Raw genomic sequence first — 18,237 nt, 5'->3', positions numbered from 1 at the left:
TCCATGTAAGTGTAATTTGAATGGTACTTGTAATTTTGAGTGCATATTCTCTTAGTGCAACTGACTGCTTAAAACATTGCAGGATGACTCTCGGAGGGAAAGATCAGCGAAAGGTAGATACAATGTGTGAACTCTTCACTGATTTTTTTTGTGGGGCTTGCTTCTACTGCCAAATGTGGCCAGAAGACTGTAATTTGCATACCTATTCTGTGCTCTGTGCGCTGAGACGACGTAGTTGAAATATGTTGCATGTGAGTTTTTTTGAATGTAATACCATCGACAATCAAGTTCTATGTTCAGATATTTTTGATATCCTAACTACATATTGAAAATTTTACTATATCACTTGAGGGTTTAATTTCCTGCCTCATGCTTCTGTTGATCTTCCTGAAATCTTCTGTTAAATAGTTCTTGTGATGGATTCCACTTTGCTGGCGGCCCTAAGGATCTGTTATTGGAATAAATCCTGTGCCTTGCAGTGGTATCTTTTTTGATTGCTACTGGTACCTCCCTAAAACAGATTAGGGAATTTTATCATGCTTAAAAGTTGAAGATTTAGTCTCATATTTATCACTGTGGTAGGTGGTGGTCTCAGGTTCAGACCTAAGCATCTTTCATCTCGTACATTGCTACCTGCCTACTTCCCTTCCTTAACTCTCCATGATTATAATTTAAAAAAACAGGACCTGATGGTAACCACCGATATGTTCCAACAGAAATTAAAGCTTTCAATTCTTAAACGTCAGATGGTTGATTCTAATCTAAATCGTTTACGTTGTTATGTTCATTGATGGTGGTCGTTTGTGAGTTTGATTTCAATGGTCTGAAAATTAAATAGTACAACTAAACTGGAGATTGAAAATACATATGAAGGAAGGTATCTGGTTTACATTCTGATTCCCAAGGAAAACCCAGATGATGAATGTATTTACATCTGGACGCCCTCGGAATGAACCATAACTTGAACAATATGTCTAATAGTCAAGACAAAAGACACGTGTGTGGTCATCATCATGCAAGGAATCCAAGCCTTTCCCCATTCTTCTTGGCCAGACGAATCAATCCTTGCCTTTGTTTAGAATCAGCCCCTATTGATTTGCAGAATTCAGTAATTACCTGAAAAAACAATTGAGAGATATAGAGGAATTTAATAACATTATCAGAATTGTTGGGAACCTGGTTTGTTACTAGCTCTGAAAACTGTCTGGATTAAGCAAAATTATAAAGTTCCATTTTGAAACATAAGCAGAGAACCACGGAAACTTGTCCACAAGTTCTCAAATCTCAGTATTTCTCATCTGTTATCCAGGAAAGACTTGGTAATTCAACTGAGTAAACTTAAGTAAATAGGTAAGAGTAGTAAATGGTACCTGCGAGTGCAAGGCAATTGCTTTTCCTCTGAGCTGATTGAACCTCTTCTTGCCAATAATTTGGCGTGTAACAACCACAATAGGAGCAAACAGACCTTTTCCTTCATTGACGTTCTTCATCATAGGCTGTGCTCTTACAGGCTTAGCAACTCGAACATGGTTGGGAACTGACTTGGCCAGCATGGCATAGTCTTCACCAACTATTGAAGTACCCCAACTTCCATAGAAGGAAGTTCCTAAACCTCCCTTAAACCCAGTTGCCGAAATCGAAGTAGCCATTCCCCTAGCTGCTATGGAAGTATAGATTGGTTTGTCTAAGTTGCTTAGAACTTGTGATGTGTAAAGATTTAATGGGGTTTTGCTCTCTTTGTACGTGAAGAGGGGATATTTTTTGGGTGTAAATTCGAGAGCCTTGGGTTTTTTATTGGAGCCTGGTGAGTGGAGAAGTCCTTGAAGCATTAGGAGCCACACATACGGATGGCTTGAATTTTAGTTTTGGGAACACGTATATGAATTGCATACTATTTACAACTTACGGTCCCCAAATTTCCAGGAGAGCAAAATCTGAATCTGGAAATCTACTGGCTGTTTCCTTAGAGAATGGGGTCTTTTAGATCATTCATAGGACAATCCTGACCGTCGAATTCAGAATCTATCCCGAATTATATTTTGCGGTGGAAATAAAATCCCAGGACTTTGTTTGGTTTTTGACCCCATGAGGCAAGAACTAATTGGAAAGAAAGTGCTTGATTCAAGATATTCTAGCCTGCATTCTAAGTCCCAGCTTCTTGGGTGCTACCACCTGTGCATGTGAACAACATGCCCTTTTGGAAGGTTAACAACCAGAATGGTCAGCAAGGAATGAGCATGGAATGAGGAAAAAGAACTTTCAAAGTCATTGGAATGTTCTGAATCATTATAGCAAAAGCCTAATGCACTTTTTCTGTTCACCATGTGTATGTTTATACTGCTATTTTGTCTTAACAAGAGAAAATTAGAAGCAAAAACGAATTCGGAATGGACCAATAGGATGCCTGTCTGTTAGATTGACCTACATCTACTTCAGGGCAAAATGATCTGCGCAAGTTGAAGGCACGAGTTGGTTTCTGCAAGGTTTACTTAGAAATCCGTTCATGCTAGGCACAATGGATACCCTATAGCAGAATCATCAACACTCGCAAATTCATGCGACAGAAGGGAGAGCTGCTCTTCAGCGGCAAAAATTGGCTTCTACTCTTCATGGCTGGCGCCCTGAGTTTTAGCATTCCTTCCTGGTTTTTAACTTCATTGCCCCGATTGTACCATGGTTTTGATCAAGAGCATACTAGTATGCATGTAAGAAAGCATGTTATTGTCCTTGATCTAGACTCAAACATAAATCTTTTGTGTTAATAACAATTGACTTTCACTGGTTAACGCAGTGATTTATGCTGCTACCTACCTGGTCGGATTCCAAAATGGAACCATCCTACCAGCCTGGCCCAGGCTGCAAAGAATTAAATATTTATTTTTACAATGAGAGCAAATTCAAAAAGGAAAAAGGAAAAATTTGTGTTAGAACATTACAGAGCTATAAAATTTGATGTGAAAGTTCATCTGGCTTCCATACAAGGCTTATGTGAAAATTTCCATGTTATGAACGGTTGAGACTTGGGATTTAAGTAGTGCAACTTAATGAATATAATTGTAGAAAGCATTAATCCAATGTGTTTTGAGGCAAAATACCCAATGTCATATTTGCAGTTGGTTCAAGGAAAGGACTCCAGCAGAAGATCTCCGAACAAGAAAAGAAGGGGAAAGCGGGGAAGACAACCCAGTTCATAGTGACATCTGTTCCTTACAACAAGAAAAGAAAGAGAAAATATATAGAAATGAATAAAATGACATATCCAGTGACCAATAATGACACCTGTTTCAATGTTTTTATATGGTACAATTGTAGTAAAAGAAATAAAGTGAGGTTTTTTTAAAGCACTGAAAAAGTCGGCCATCACGATGGGGCCAAAGAAATTGAGTTCATGCGCTTTGCACATTAGGTGCTTGCTTCTCCTTGCTTTCCACACCATCGAAGACCAAAAAACGGAGACACCAACAAACAGAGAGATCAAAAGATACACGGACAGAAAGGAACCCACACCGTAAAAATGGCTTCTTTAGCAACCCATTTGTCAGCATGTCTCTTCTTTGTCCCTATAGGGATCCGACGCCTCCTTTGTTCCTCCTCTCTCTACCTCAAAAACCCATCTTTATTCAAATCAAAACCATGGTACTTCTCCAATCCCAAATGGAAAAACTTGGATCTTTACATCCTCTCAATTGCACTCCCCATCGCTTCTTTCTGTCAAATTTTCTTTTTTCTCTCCATTTCAGGCCACCCCACTTACCGTTTCTCCTTTTTCCAACATTTTGCATCCCTTTGTCTCTTCTGGGTACTTACCATTTTCTTTGTTCTTTATGAAAATCTTGACCATTTTCTTTTCAATGAGAGTTTCATCTATATCTACGCTGCCATAGCCTTTCTTGTTGAGTATTCTGTTATTGGGGTTGGGATCACGGGTCTCGGGAGTGTTGTTTATGAACTGCTGGCTCAATTGACCCTTGTTTGTGCTGGTTCTTGCCTGGTTTTGTCCATTAAACCAACCGCCTTCTTCGCCGAATTTTTGTTGTCCACTGGATTGGTTTTTAAAGGGACTTGGTTGTTGCAAGCTGGTTTATGTTTGTATACTGATGCATTTGTTTTAAAAGGGTGTAATAAAATGGTGCTTTTGCCTGCTAGTTCAAATGCCGATGTTCATTGTGAGCTTGAAGAGGATGGTATGAGGGGTGTGGCGTTGGTGAATCTGTTGTTTGTTGTTCATGCAATTGGGGTTGTCATTGCTGGTTTTGTAGTTTTCGGACTTTTGTCAAGTTTTAGGAATCTGAGGTTTGGGGAGGCAAGTGGTCCATTGCTGGCTGAGCTTGAATCAGAGAGTATATTGATGCGCCCGAGTCATGAACATGAGATGGAATGATGTGTATTTTCTTTTTCCTTTTCTGTCTCAATTAGTCTAGAAGCAATTTTTTTTTTCTTTTTGGTTTGAGATGGATTACTGATTACTTTTCTCTATGTAGGCATTGATTTAGTATTATCTTTTTTGGTTATATACATACATTTTCTTACCTGTTAATCTTTTATAATTTCTTTTACTTGTGGAGTGCCTTTCGTTTGGTTGATGGATATTGTTATTTGTAGTTAAAATTTCTGATTAGCACTGAGCACTGTTTCTATAAATAATGTGGAACCGAGCATGTATGTTGTAATCAGGGGCTGTGTTTATGCAAGTTTTGTAAGAAAGTTAAGAACTAGAAAATCGGAGTTTGTTTCAATTGTTGGCTGGGCCATGACCTGAGCAACTATCCTTGTGATCTTGATCAAGTTTAAAAGTGAGTGTGAGTGTCAGGTGTGCATGCTTTGGTGCGTGTTGCAGTATTATTAGATTATTGCAGTAGCAGAACTTCTGTATATGAGCTGATTGTTGGGTGACTATTAACAGTAGAACTCTTCTTTCTTTCACCTCTTGTATCAATGTTAGATTTGTGAAGACCCAAGGTGCTTGTTACAATCAAAAGGATAATGGAAGTCTATTTATGTCACTGGTTGCACTGTCCTAACTATGATGAACAGGGAAATGGATAAATACAGAAAGAAAGTTATTCTAGTTTAGTATATCCTATTGGAGAAGAGAACTTTGGCATTGTCAACCATCTCCTACGAAAGCGCCCAAATCCATGGATTTTAATCCGGAAACGGATTCTCTTGATCTTCCTTGTGAAATCACCACATCTTCGTTTGAGAATTTTAGATTTTGATGATAATGTGACCAGTTTTTTCATGTATCGCCATCCTGCATTTGCTTGAAGGCAAACAATTATAATGAGAAAAATGTCATTTCAAAAATATTTTATTTTGTTGAGTTTCCTCATATGTTGTCCCCACATGGCTTGGACTAAATTCATCAGTTATGCTTAGCTAGGTGCTGATTGCTGAATTCATACCTTTAACCTTTTTAATATGTCCATCTTCTTCTAAGCTTGAATTTTGCAGGACCTGTGGTAAAGAGCATTACTGGTTATTCCATGTTGAGGTATGCAAGTGATTTAACTTGATTTTGTTTCTTTTTGAAGTAATTGACTCATTAAATCAGTATGGCAATACATTTGATGTGAGAACGAAGAACAGAAATGTTTTTCTTCTTTTTTTGTTGTAAATAGTGATAGACTGCAGACCCTGATTATGCATTGGATGCAAGGTTTCAGCTCAGTACCTCAACCAAACTTTCCAACCGCTTTCTCATCCTTCTTTGTATGAAACCTCTGGTGCACTGTTGAACAGTATTGCCAGAAGAGGACATCAAAGCTCCAATTCTTACAATTCCAAATATGTAAAATGGAAAACTTTGCCAGTGGAAATAAGATAGAAAAGGGGAGATGGAGGGGGTTTCCATAAAGCTGAAAGCAAGATAGAAATACTACCTTTACATGATGTTTCACATAGGCATAGAAATTTAATAGACTCCAGACAGTCTTGTCCAGTCTTTTACCTTCAATGTGGCGTGATGATATCTCTGTAAAAAAAAAAAACAATCATTTGAATATGTCTTCGGCTAGAGAATCGGTCTAACATAAACTGTCATGAATCTTTTGAAGAGCATCCTCTGCCTGGATTTCATGGTTTTCATTAAGCCTTGCTGAATGTACCAATGTTTAACTATTAAAGGTTAATATCTACATTTTGAATATATTTGTTTTGGGTATTGAAACAAGAGTTTCATCATGCAGCTGAGTTCTTTCTGTAACAGTATTTGCTAGATGATTAAAATGTGATTTACAGTTACTCTATTCGTGGTATCATGTTTAAGATTTGGACAATATGATGTACCAAAAGAGACAAATCCTCCATTAGTGCTCAATTCTTCGAAAGGTTCCCCTCTAAGTTCTGGAGGAGGAATTGGTGACCAGCTGCAAGGAGGTACTTTAGCCCATTTTTCTGAACTTCCCACATCCATGAGTTCCTGTCCAAATAAGTAATAAGCAGAATCCCTTTTGTTGCAGCTACAACAATAAGAGTTCAATTTTATGTTAGAAATCACAGAAAGTTTGTATTCTCCACCAGAAACCTGAAAGAAGGATGTTGCGATGATCACATCTGAATATTCTTTGAAGCGCATGGGGAATACTGCTATTATTTTTTGAGGCTGCCAAACATGTTATCATTCATTTAGAAAAAGCTGGAGTCAAACTGGAAATATCATGATTTATGAATATATGACTTCCATGCTTCAACATGGACATGGGTATCTGGCGTTTAAGATCCAAAGAATTAAGATATGTAACCTGTTTGGTAGATGTTAATGACTTTGAGAATGGAAATTACCTGTCTGATGACGTAGAAAGGTTCTCTTGGGTGATAAACAAGTTTGATCGGTTTGTACATCCCTTGAGATGTATCCCAGGAATTCACATTCTGCAGCATTTCTTTCAACTGAGAGCTTAGTATAACGGCTTGGACAGAGGAAACTTCTGTAATTACCTTCATAGAGTCTGGACAAAATAATGCATCTCTAAAGCCATAGTCTTAATAAGCATAGGCTTATACTTATCTCTTACTGAGTTTGATGCTTAATAAATAGCTAATTCCCAAGCTTTCTTTACCTTTTTGGACATTGATCCCTATGTCTCTACTTTTTGACAGGACCAAGGAACTTATGAACAGACAACACAAAGGTGGGGTGTTGGGGTGAGTATTCTGGCCTCTGCTACTTTCTTTGAAACAGAATAATTCATACTAGGAGATAAATGTTTCAGTAAAAAGTTGGCAGGGAGAACATACCTATGCCACGTGGAATCCTAGAAAAATCAAGTCGTAGAGTAAGTTGGTATCCTTCTTTTGCAGGTTCTACGATCTCCAGAACATCAGCAGAGATTTCCCTTACCATTTGCATGGTATACGGTGATAGCCCATATGAAAGCAACACTTCTTGGGTCAGTAGTGGAGTTGATATTGACAAGTAGGTAAATTGTGGATCAGATGCTGAAGACTGTGTTATCATTTATTTAGGTTCAGTATACATCGAAAATGACTTCAATTCTGTCATATGTGTATGTGCATTAAACATTGAAAGAGACCTATCCATATATGCATAGGCAATTAGGCATGGATATAAACTGACAGACATCCAGGGGCACATGCTATTCCAAATTGTTTCGATGTAATTATGCTTCATTATATATCTGATGCTTTGCCTACTATTTTCTAGTTCCTGCGTACTGAAATTGTGCTGTATAACTTCTGTTTCTGACTTTACTTCTAAGTTTCTGTTATGCTCAACATTTCTGCATCATATAGGTTTTGGAGCAACAATTGCCTGGTGCCTTTGAAGAAAGGACACCAACAATGGCTAAGCCAGTCGAAATAAATATTGATCGAATAGAAGGATCAGAGCTGTTTGGAAAGTTACCTTAATGTGGTATTCAACAGAGCCAAATTCATACAACTGATGATCGACCTCTATAGGCTTTTCTGCACTGTCATGAAAGGAATAACATTGATTGTTAGAGTGGTTTTGGTCAGCAAGAATTCAAATTTGATAACTACCTCTAGAATGCATCTTGTTGTCCATCGAAGTCAGTTGAGAGTTGTTTAGTGAGGAAAACTACCAAGTGTTTGTAATTGAGACTTGACCTAAGGATTATAATCTCTTCGCAGAGGGTTAAGACAAAGGGTTTACCTATCGGCTGTGCATGTGTTTTTTTCTCCTTTGTCTAATAAGAAAAGGTAAATGGCCTCTAAGTGATATTGTTATTCCATCCGTAAACCATACTTACCTGTAAATTCTGAGCAGTATCTCCTTCAGAGCTGGTGATGCTCTCTCAAAGCTTGCCATTCTGGAAAAAAGAAAGATACCCAGTTCTTCTCCCTGGACCGTGTGCTCAACACCAACACCCCCAATAAGCAAAGCCTGAACACTGGCAGCAAAGCCATAGTGCAGCCATAAAATAATGTTTTTCAACAGAATGATTTCGTTGAGTGAAATGCAAGTTCAATGGTTGCAATCATAATTAGCAACCTCTGAAGCAATCACCCACTCTGTCTCTCTCTCTCTCTCTCTATCTTTGCTTTATAATTAACTTATTTGTGGAGTAAGCCAAATTGATCGCTTGTCAACATCTTCCTTTTCTGTAAATTTCGTTTCTGAGTTTCCATTATGAAAGGCAAATGCATGCCTTTCTTCATGATCTTCTTTGCAATCATATGATTCTTGCATGATGGAAGTAACTAACTTCCTAATTCCATTGATAAACTTATCAAGTGAAGGTAGAATTTCACTTCAAATCTTGTCATACCCAACATCTCACATCTGATATAAATGTGATTGTTAAAACTTATATAACAATCTAAATCTACTATTATTAGCAATTTAAATTTAAGCTTAAGTTTTTGAAGACTACGTAGTTTAAGCTCAAAAAGCTCTTGAGCTAGCGATTGGATTTGAATTGTTACAAATAGTATTAAAACTTTCATATTAAGACATATATAACAATTTAAGTCTACTACTAATAACAACTTGTATAAATCCTCATAAATTATTTGACATTTCCATATACTAAGTTATGCCATAATTTTCAGCAAAATCTTGGTTTGATAAGAATTGTCACTTTTGCCTTCTTGTTATTTTCCTCCTCCCAAGTTATTCAGCAATAGGCCAATTTTTTCCCTATTTTTATTACCAAAAGTTGGTAAAACTGGCAAATCATTTTGTATAAAGAAGAACAGTACACGAACCCCTTCTGCTTTTCATTGTCAAACCACACAATTATAGTTGCCTTGTCCTTTTACCAACTTATAATCTTATATAAATATGTAATAAGTATTTTAAGAAATACAAATGCCTTTTTGGTCGATTCTTAAAAATCTAGCAAATTTAATAAAAATGGATCATTATTAAAAAAAGTCATAAATGGGTTTTACAAAAGATGTTTTTTCTATTAATTTATCTCGAATAATAAAAATCAAATCAATTAATTATAATTTTTTAAACTATTGAAGAATATCCACTAATAATATATAAATTATGAAAGATTGTGGGCGCAAACTATCATACCAACTTGAGGAAAATACTTAGATACCTCTAATCATTATAGCTTTTAACAGTTTAACAAATTCAATTATTTTTATTTTATAGATTAAAATAGCTTTAACATGTAAGAAATATTAAAGTAATGCTTCTTACCTTACTTTGTATATCACCAACCCAACATCCATCATCCATCTCTCCAATCAAATACACTTTCTAACTATAAAAAGAAAAAAAAAACGTTTCTCTTGTAGACAATCGAGATATAAATAAATTAAAATTAATAATTTTTAAATTTAAAATTTTAATTAGATAGGACATCATTTTCTGGGAAAAAAATATAATTTAACATTAATGAACATGTAAAGACAAATAGGAAAGAATTATACAACGTGTTAAATGGCATAAAATAAAGACAAATACTCCTAAAGTTTGGGCTCTTTTTTTTTAAATTTTTTTATTTCATAAAAATAAAATAAAATGCTACGAATCAATGAACATCCCCAACAGTGTGACCAAAGTTCCATCACACTGTCCTCAAACGTTGACACCTCACCCAACAAAAATGGGTTACGTAAGTTAACTCGCATGCTCCCCAAAGAACGATAACGACATTAACGACCGTGCATCAGTATCCTGTTATCATGGACCCCACCCACATAAATTAAAATCCTAGCCGTTGATCGAATGATTAAAACAAAAAAAGAAAAATAGAACCCGGAACGCTCTTCGATGTTTGCCAAATAATAGTACTCTTTTCGTTTTCGGCCATTTTAAATCCCTCAAGTTGTGGGGGGTTTTTAAAAACTTTAAATTGTTTGAGTTTCTCATTTTTTTTAAAAGTTTGTATATTTATATATCAAATTTATGAATTGTTTGAGTTTTGTTTCTTCATCTCTATATTTAGTTTCTGGTCAAAAGCTTTTTTTTTTGTTTGTTTAAACAGTGGTTTAGCTGATTTCCGATCACTCACCTGGGAAATGAACTCTTGCTCCTTTGTGTCTTAACCTGATTTGAATTCTCAAGTTTGATGGTTTTCTAGTCTTCTTCTTGAAAATTGAACCGCATTTTTTATTGGTTTTCTTCATTTTGTCAAAGACAAAGGTGTTGACTTTCTGGATGGGATTTAGCAGATGAAGGATTCCACTTTCTACCCATTCAGGCCCAGAGAGAAATTTTGAATTTTGGGATTGGGTTTTGTTGATTCATCAGTTTTCGCTTTCTGGGTATTTGGGAGTTTTTGGAAAATCGCAATAGAACAGAGAGATCTCCCAATCTGTTTCAAAGGTTTTTCTAACTTCTCTATGAACTTTGAGAGGTAAAGGTTATGAAAGTCTTGATTTTTTCACCTAGTTGGCCTAATGGGGTTTATGATTTGTGGTAAAAAATCAACCTTTTTTATTCCAAGAATCAAATCTTAAGGCTGTTTTGTTCTAAGTTTATTGAGTTATAGATTTAAGATTTTGAGTAGAATTGTGTTGTGAGGGGAGGTGTAATTGTCGTCGATGGATACGGTCCATAATGATGCTAAGGATGTTAATGGATATAACAATAAGATTTTAGGTGCCATAGGTTCTCCAAAACTTGAAGATCATGCTGATGGAGAAGAGTACAGTGAGTCAAATTCTTTGTTGCCACCTAAGAAAGGTGGGATGTCAAGAAAACCTGAAAAGACGCGGCGGAAAGTCCAATGGAATGATAAAAATGGGAATAAACTTGTGGAGGTTCTGGAATTTGAACCAAGGTAATTGGTTTTCTGGAGTTTTATCCGCTAACTGAATGCAGTACTTTTGGCTGTTTTGGCTTGGTTTGTGCGTTATGTCATTTAGCTGATTTCGTCACTAGTGAACATTTTGTCTGAATTTATTGCGGATGCTGCATTGATAAAGTTATGAGCGTAGCTACTTTATGATTTTAAATATGCAACTAATGTGTTTACACCAGAATCCATCTTTGGGTAAAAGTAGTTTTTTGTCATATATTTGTTTGTATCTATTAATTCTTGTTTTCTATTGTCTTTTGAGTTTCTCATCAAACATGTTGTAATGTCATGCATTTATGAGGTGTTATAAATTTAGCTAAATGATGATTCTAAGAATAGAACAATTGAGTACAGAAGCGCAAAGTTTATGTAGCGTACAAGCTTTTCACTTGAAGGGCAACGTAATGCCATTCTGGTTTTGTGTTCTCTAGATCTATGACTGCAGAGATGAATTGACTTAAAGCAACATTTCTTTCGCATGCAAATGACTATGAGGGTTTGCTTTAGGGGATATTTGCTGTATTGATCGTGTCAAATTTTCTGTTGTTTCCTATTCCAACAATGATCTGAACCGAGGACTCAATTGTAGTTGATCCTTGCAATATTGACCTCACAAATATATTAGGAAAAAATTTTCACTTATTGTGCCATTTGGCTTTTATTGCAGCATGTCCTTTAATTACTTTCTTGAAGCATTAGGATTTCTTTGAGCATTTCTTCAAAAGATTTGTTGACACAAGCTATGGACAATATCTGAAACTATAACTTGGTGAACTCCAGGGGTATCGTGTTTTTATGTTCAATTTCTCTTATCACCTGATCTAAGCCTTGTAATGCATTCCAAGTATGTAGTATCGTACTAGCCATTGATTAGAGAATGCATCTAAGTACTGACTAGCTTAATTTTCTGTTACTGGTGTTTTGATCTAAAATATCAGGAACTTTGCTTTAAGTACAAAGGACCATCCTCTCATAACATGAATTGAGTGGTCTTGGTGTATGAAATTGTACTGTATACTATGTGTCCATTCCATATATATGTAATTTAGTTTTTTGGTTTCTGTGATTAATAAAAATAATAGCATTTGCATCTTCTTAGAAATGAGCACTTTATTGCATGCCAAAAGAGTCACTGATATGCATGACTGAATATGCACAATCTTGCATAACTCTTCAATGTACCTTGATGTCTTTTAAACACTTTTTCTTGCTTCATATGCGATATGATAACATATGTTAGAAACTAAGTGATAAGTGCTTCTGGTTTAACATGTACTTGCTCAGATAGATAGCATTAGGTTTCATACATTTGCAATATTAGGTCAAATTGCAAAAGAAAAGGATTGATCATGAGAATCATACTTGACATTGCAATATGATTTACCTGGACTTGAGTAGTTGTATATTTCATTGATTCACCATTGTTTGTCACATCCTGATGTCCTAACTGTGCCTGCAGTGATGTGAGCGATTCTGACGATGAGGATTCAGATTCCTGCATCTGTATCATAATGTAGATATAACACAGGACACCATCGGGAATTACTGGATAAACCATTTTGGGCTTCAACTTCAACCTTGATTTTGATAAGTTTGCTACTAGATGGCCCTCGTTTCAACTTACTATTGGAAGGATAGATCAAAGGTCCAGAGGCTGAGCAAGGCAGTCTCTTGTATATTTGAGTTCTTTACCATTACTAAGGCGGTTGGCCATGTGTTTCGCTATGAACAGATGAGAATTGCATGGACCTTATCTCGGAAATGAAAGCAGACAGTTATGATGGTTGTCTTTCTTCCATGATGTGTATTCATCAGTCATTATGATCCTTTTTTTTCCTTTCTTTTTTGCTTTTCCCTGTAATATTTTCCAGTTGAACAACATTTAAGAGCTTCAAATCACATAAAATCGAACAGCCAATACTTATATCCCTTTTGCATCTTATTTTCCCTTTGTTACTTTCTTCTGAATGTTAAAAATCTCCATCACGGCATTCTTGGTAGCCAGTTGTCATGCTGATGCAGAAGAAAATTATGTCAACAACAACCATGCTGATAAATTATGAGTTCCATTCATGACATGGAGCAATGCGGTTTTGGTATGCTGAGAACAGTTTGGTCGAGTATGACTCGTAACTTATCATGAGAACTGCAAATGAACCCAGGATATGTTGTAATTCAGGTTTCATAAATTTGAGCACCGAATTTGAACTGATACCACCATATTCTTATGTTGTGAGAGAATCACTGAAGAATACTTCTGATTGAAGTCAATTGGGTGCTTTATTTAGAACAACACTTCCATGGACCCAATTTGTCGGGCATCTTTTGTTACAATATGCTGTATGATTGGTCGATAGGACGCTGAGACCTGCTACACCACTTGCTGCCTGGTTGCCTGTGCTACTCACTGGGAGCCCACAATTAACTAGGAGAATATGTTTATTTTGAATGTTAGGAACCCATAACTCCAAACCTATCTCTGGAAAGTTGTACTTTAAAAGTTTGTTGAATTTTACTGGTGTATTCTGTGTTCTGCAGCCTCTACCTTCCTATTCGCCTTGCAATGCGAGAACGTGAGCAGATTTCTTCCTTGTTTATGCTAGAATAATGCTTTGAGAAGCCCTGAAATTAAATGGTTCAACTTCAACACATTGGTCAATCCTTACACAAATAGTACAGCATGAACAATAGAGCCAAAGGCTACTGACATTAACAAATCTTATCAAGCAATCAGAAATGAATCAAAGAATCATAAACCGGCATACAAACAAACAACACCCCAAACTTTTGCACACCCTTGTGTTATAAACTTGGAATATGGGAGAAGCAACTTGCTGCTGCCTTTGCTTCTGCTTCTTCTTCTTCTTATAACACTCTTTGGGAATAGGCTGAAATTGAATTCATAGCTTGCTCCGTATACTTTCCTTGTACCTTTGAAAGGACTGGAGTATGTGATTTATAAGGACTCCAAGTTGGTGATATCTAATATCACTCTATCTTCTCTACTTCTCCAACAGAATGAACCGTCGCATATGCTTTTCTTTGATGACACGGTATCAAATGCAACGCTGCAACTTTTGGTGCTACCCCTGGCTTTGGGCGCATCAGTATTTGGTGAAGTTAGCCAGTTTGAGAGGCTAGCATCAACTGCTATGTCCTCCAGTAGAGGCCTTGACTGATTACGTTTTGGTGAGTAGTTGGAACTCAGCTTTGAACTAAAGGGTGTTTGTGGTTCTTCTTCTAGCGCAATATTCTCCTTCCTCCAGTGCGTAGGTGGCTGTGCTGCTCTTGCTTTGATTTCTTTCCATTGGGTAGTATTTTCTACTGGATTCAATACAGAACATAGATATTGGCTTCTGATTCTTGCATTTCCGCACCCAATAGACTTCGATTCTCCATCTGTTGAAGCACAAAGTGTCATTTTGTTCCTGGCCTTGTCCTCGTCCAAATGAACCAAAGAAGCTCCCTTTGCTGATTCCATGCTTACAGAGTCGAATTGATCCAAGAACTCTTCTTGTCTTTGTCTTTGATCATCAACATCTTTGTCAACTTCATCACTATCATCTCCATCATAATAATAATCATCATCATCATCATAACAATCATCACCTTCTGGATCACTTTCCTCAAATGCCACTTCATCCTCTTCATCATAGCTTTCTCGACAGTTTTGGTATCTGTAGTTGGCAGGATAAGAACCCATCTGCAATGAATTTGAGGGCAAGCTCCCTTTTCCTGCTTCTGCTCCATTCTTTTCACTTTCTTTCTCTTCAACACTGTGTAAAAACTGATATGTAGTGGTTTCTTCAGCCGGAATCGGCTCATAGGTCTGAACATTCAAGTTGAAGCTCACTTTCTTCTTCACTTTGATGCTCAACCGCTCCTTAGGCTTATTACTGCAGTCAACAAGGGAATATGTGAGTGTTTTAAAGGTCCTTATAACGGAAACCCTTTCATAAAAAGTACAAAATATGAGACTACGTATCAGCAACTGACCACAGCTGAGGATTTGAGGCAATGGGTTCTTCTGGGATGTCAAGGTTTATCGAAACAGAGGAATCCAAGGGTTCATAGGTAACAAGTCTCTGCTAGAAAATCAGTAAAACAGCAAAACCCAAACTATAAATAAATGAAAGTAAACGAAGCAATCCAGCTGAAACTTTCAGGAAAACACAAAAAAGCTTACTGAATCTCCGGGGAGAATCCGGTTGGCTGGTTTTCTACGCTTCCTCTTTGTAGAAATCCCAAAACAGCCAAGGAAACACCCCATCAGTAAATCTCGGGTGAAGTTTTCCACTCACGAACGAAGGAATGTTGGGTTGAGTCAGGAAGCATCCATACTGGGAGAAAATGCCCTTCCTCAAGATATTACAAAAAGCTCAAAGCTCAAAGCTCAAAGCTCAAAGCTCAAAGCTCAAAGCAAGAGAAACGACATGTGGGTGATTTTTAAAACCCATTTGGCTCCAACGGACTTCGAAAAAATAAGAACGTTGGGACCTTTAATGATGATAGAAGGGACCAAGCTGCTGGTGGGCACACGAGAGTTCAGTAGTAATAAGAAAAAGGACGAACATGACTTTGCTCTTCTTTAGATCTGAATTGCTAAAAAAGAAAATGCGGCTGTCAATTGACTCACTGTTTGCCCTGCAGCCATTTTATCTCATGTTAATTTAGTTGTATGTTCATTGTAGACATGGCACAAATACTTACTCTACCAACTTGAGATTAACCTTGTCTTCTTGGTTTTTCCATTTGTACAACGTGGCACAAAAACTTACTCTACCAAGCTGAGATTAACCTTGTCTGCTTGGTTTTTCCAGCTGTACATTTCAGACAGGGCACAGAAACTTAATCTACCAAGTTGAGATTAACCTTGTCTGGTCGGTTTTTCCACTTGTTCATTTCAAACGGGGCACAAAAACTTACTCTACCAAGTTGAGATCAACCTTGTCTGGTTGATTTTTCAGGTTGTACTAGATTAAGAGAAAGGTGGGTATCTTGAGGAATTGGATTTTTGTGCTTGTGGTCCTGGCAGCTTGGGAATTTTTTTGTTTTTAGTAGTAATATGGGGGAGACATGAGGTTAATAATGTGGTTACCAAGAAATGAAAATTTCAGGATTTTGTCAAAGAGTTTTTAATGCTTAAACCTAAAGTAGGATTGGAAACTCAAACAGGTTAAGGATCACCTTGGGTAAAAGAAGAAAGTTAATGGTCACGATTACTAGCAAAGGTTTATATGAAATTTTGTTTATGTTTTGTATTGTTCTGTAGTTAAATAAGAATTACTTTTTATGAAGATAGTAAAATAAAGATGTAATATTTGAAAAATATTTAAATTATTTAACGAAATTTGAATAAGTTTTTTTAAATAATATTTAATTAAATTTTTATATTTTTATTTTATATCAAATAAATTTTTATAAATAATGATTAATTGATTATTATTAATTAAAACATCACTTGTCATTTTATGTTTATGTATTGTTGATGTAATACTAACATGCATGTCATGTTAACAATACTTAAAATGAAGTTTAACTAATCATAATTAATCTAACGTTAATGATAAAGATCTATCTAATAAATATAAAATTTTAATTAAATATAATAAAAAATAAAAATTTATTTAAATTTGTTCTAATAGTTCAACTATTATTTTAGGTATTGTGTCTTAAATAAAATAGAACTTTATAAATGTGAATATGTTTTTTATTTGAAATTTAAGATCAGGTGTAACCAAGTAAGAACATTTAAACTAAATTAATTATTAAAAACCTTGTTCAAAACCCAATTTAATTACCTATTGTAAAATAAAATATGATGAAAGTTGATTTCTACTGTGAAAAAGCATTTAAAAACTTAATTTAACCAGAAAAGTAAAACCATCAGAACGATTTCAACCGTTCCCTCATGTCTACCTCCTTCAAACGCCATTTTGATCAATAAATAAATAAACTCACAAGTACGTTTTCAGGTTGTCTGGGTTTTAGACTTTGATTTAAGGAAGGAGGAAGAGAGTAACAACTAAAGAAAGAAAAAATGGGAAAAAGAGAGATGGATTCAGATCATATGCAGAAGCTGTTCGCTAGGCAGATTTCAGAGGAGACAAACGAGGATAAGCTCAAGGAGTACTTCAGCCGATATGGTGACGTTTTGCAGTCTGTGCTGATCAGAGACAAGTTCAGTGCCAGGAGGCACAGAGGCTTTGGTTTCATTGTTTTTTCAGACCCTTTAATTCTTGATACTGTTCCCAAAGACAAACACACCATTGATGGTAGAGCGTGAGGCATAGAACAAAAGTTGAGATTAAAAGGAAAAGGAAGGCTTTAATTTGATTTACGGATCGTTCTAACACATATATATATATATATATTAATGGTTTTTTAGGTTGATGTGGAGAGGGTCAGGCCTCGAATCGAGCTGGAGCCGTCTGACAGAACTGGGAAACTCAGTCCCGGTAGAAATTCTGATTGAAGTATGAGGAGCAAGAAGATATGTGTTTGCAGGGTTTCCTGACACCTTAATTACCCAATTAAGATGAATTTCGCCAATACTTTGAAGCTTATGGTCATGTGACTTAACCCATTTTCAAGATTGTGTTAGTATATTAAGAATATTTTGGTGAAGCTTATTCAATTATTGACCATACCTTAAACACCTTTCATCTTTCTAGGCCACTGATACAATTTCAAAACTTGAATTGCGAAAAGAACGCCAAAGATTGTAAGAATGTCATCACTTGAACCTAGAGTTCTGTTCACATATGGCTTGTCAATTGCTACCAACGAGTGGCAGTAACTGCAGTCCTGAACTTCTGATAGTTCGGTGCTGGTAGAGTTTACCAGCGCAGCATGCCCATGGTCTGGGACCAAGCAACTCCACTGTTGCTGCAGCAATGTTAGTCCCAAAACTCCATCTCAACCATGTCCAGGAACAATCAAATCCATTTACTTCTCTTCAATATTATTTGAGAACAAGCTGAGTTTAACA

General features: G+C 36.3%; 5 protein-coding genes and 1 long non-coding RNA gene across 9 annotated transcripts; 3 read left to right on the top strand and 3 right to left on the bottom strand.

Moving 5' to 3' along the window:
- Positions 1 to 849: 849 nt before the first annotated feature.
- PGR5 (proton gradient regulation 5) lies at positions 850 to 1,854 on the bottom strand. Its single transcript, XM_021435773.2, has 2 exons — positions 1,371 to 1,854; positions 850 to 1,116 (listed from the first exon to the last, which is right to left on the bottom strand). Exons 1-2 carry the CDS (start codon positions 1,827 to 1,829, stop codon positions 1,012 to 1,014), a joined length of 564 nt encoding a protein of 187 aa, XP_021291448.1. The 5' UTR covers positions 1,830 to 1,854; the 3' UTR covers positions 850 to 1,011.
- A 1,507-nt stretch (positions 1,855 to 3,361) lies between these two features.
- Positions 3,362 to 4,618, top strand: LOC110421504 (uncharacterized). Its single transcript, XM_021435103.2, has one exon. The coding sequence runs from the start codon at positions 3,515 to 3,517 to the stop codon at positions 4,379 to 4,381; it is 867 nt and encodes a 288-aa protein (XP_021290778.1). The 5' UTR covers positions 3,362 to 3,514; the 3' UTR covers positions 4,382 to 4,618.
- A 272-nt stretch (positions 4,619 to 4,890) lies between these two features.
- Positions 4,891 to 8,392, bottom strand: ARPC2B (actin-related protein C2B). 2 transcript variants are annotated; one of them, XM_021435056.1, is made up of 10 exons: positions 8,235 to 8,392; positions 7,868 to 7,934; positions 7,240 to 7,447; positions 6,784 to 6,950; positions 6,527 to 6,604; positions 6,289 to 6,421; positions 5,883 to 5,974; positions 5,675 to 5,731; positions 5,406 to 5,457; positions 4,891 to 5,254 (listed from the first exon to the last, which is right to left on the bottom strand). In XM_021435056.1, exons 1-10 carry the CDS (start codon positions 8,291 to 8,293, stop codon positions 5,061 to 5,063), a joined length of 1,107 nt encoding a protein of 368 aa, XP_021290731.1. In that variant the 5' UTR covers positions 8,294 to 8,392; the 3' UTR covers positions 4,891 to 5,060. The 2 variants fall into 2 exon arrangements, with proteins under 2 accessions (XP_021290731.1, XP_021290730.1); XM_021435055.1 differs by having other exon boundaries at positions 6,289 to 6,604.
- On the top strand, positions 6,954 to 8,203 carry LOC110421454 (uncharacterized). 2 transcript variants are annotated; one of them, XR_002445643.2, is made up of 3 exons: positions 6,954 to 7,146; positions 7,303 to 7,417; positions 7,756 to 8,203. It is a non-coding gene; the product is annotated as an uncharacterized LOC110421454 (long non-coding RNA). The 2 variants fall into 2 exon arrangements; XR_002445644.2 differs by having other exon boundaries at positions 7,303 to 7,421.
- A 1,815-nt stretch (positions 8,393 to 10,207) lies between the features above and the next one.
- Positions 10,208 to 13,170, top strand: LOC110422037 (uncharacterized). The gene is made up of 2 exons (XM_021435800.1): positions 10,208 to 11,228; positions 12,706 to 13,170. Exons 1-2 carry the CDS (start codon positions 10,990 to 10,992, stop codon positions 12,761 to 12,763), a joined length of 297 nt encoding a protein of 98 aa, XP_021291475.1. The 5' UTR covers positions 10,208 to 10,989; the 3' UTR covers positions 12,764 to 13,170.
- Positions 13,171 to 13,869: 699 nt separating this feature from the next.
- Positions 13,870 to 15,688, bottom strand: LOC110422036 (FK506-binding nuclear-like protein). Of its 2 annotated transcripts, none has more exons than XM_021435797.2 (3): positions 15,433 to 15,688; positions 15,243 to 15,334; positions 13,870 to 15,142 (listed from the first exon to the last, which is right to left on the bottom strand). In XM_021435797.2, exons 1-3 carry the CDS (start codon positions 15,514 to 15,516, stop codon positions 14,203 to 14,205), a joined length of 1,116 nt encoding a protein of 371 aa, XP_021291472.1. In that variant the 5' UTR covers positions 15,517 to 15,688; the 3' UTR covers positions 13,870 to 14,202. The 2 variants fall into 2 exon arrangements, with proteins under 2 accessions (XP_021291472.1, XP_021291473.1); XM_021435798.2 differs by having other exon boundaries at positions 15,243 to 15,331.
- Between the last annotated feature and the right edge of the window lie 2,549 nt (positions 15,689 to 18,237).

The sequence above is a fragment of the Theobroma umbraticum genome, unplaced genomic scaffold, assembly GCF_002168275.2.
Source record: "Theobroma umbraticum cultivar Fairchild unplaced genomic scaffold, ASM216827v3 scaffold_130.0, whole genome shotgun sequence".
Lineage (NCBI taxonomy): Eukaryota > Viridiplantae > Streptophyta > Magnoliopsida > Malvales > Malvaceae > Theobroma > Theobroma umbraticum.
This window is presented reverse-complemented; position numbering and strand designations above follow the sequence as displayed.

Coding starts and splice junctions, on each gene's coding strand:
- LOC110422036 (XM_021435797.2), bottom strand. CDS start 15,516: ATGGGGTGTTTCCTTGGCTGTTTTGGGATTTCTACAAAGAGGAAGCGT. Junction 15,335..15,432: donor GGATTCTCCCCGGAGATTCA/GTAAGCTTTTTT, acceptor CTGATTTTCTAG/CAGAGACTTGTTACCTATGA. Junction 15,143..15,242: donor GCCTCAAATCCTCAGCTGTG/GTCAGTTGCTGA, acceptor TGTTGACTGCAG/TAATAAGCCTAAGGAGCGGT.
- ARPC2B (XM_021435055.1), bottom strand. CDS start 8,293: ATGGCAAGCTTTGAGAGAGCATCACCAGCTCTGAAGGAGATACTGCTC. Junction 5,732..5,882: donor ATGTGAAACATCATGTAAAG/GTAGTATTTCTA, acceptor ACTGTTCAACAG/TGCACCAGAGGTTTCATACA. Junction 5,255..5,405: donor ACATATTAAAAAGGTTAAAG/GTATGAATTCAG, acceptor AAGCAAATGCAG/GATGGCGATACATGAAAAAA.
- LOC110421504 (XM_021435103.2), top strand. CDS start 3,515: ATGGCTTCTTTAGCAACCCATTTGTCAGCATGTCTCTTCTTTGTCCCT.
- PGR5 (XM_021435773.2), bottom strand. CDS start 1,829: ATGCTTCAAGGACTTCTCCACTCACCAGGCTCCAATAAAAAACCCAAG. Junction 1,117..1,370: donor CAATTGCCTTGCACTCGCAG/GTACCATTTACT, acceptor TTGTTTTTTCAG/GTAATTACTGAATTCTGCAA.
- LOC110422037 (XM_021435800.1), top strand. CDS start 10,990: ATGGATACGGTCCATAATGATGCTAAGGATGTTAATGGATATAACAAT. Junction 11,229..12,705: donor GTTCTGGAATTTGAACCAAG/GTAATTGGTTTT, acceptor CTGTGCCTGCAG/TGATGTGAGCGATTCTGACG.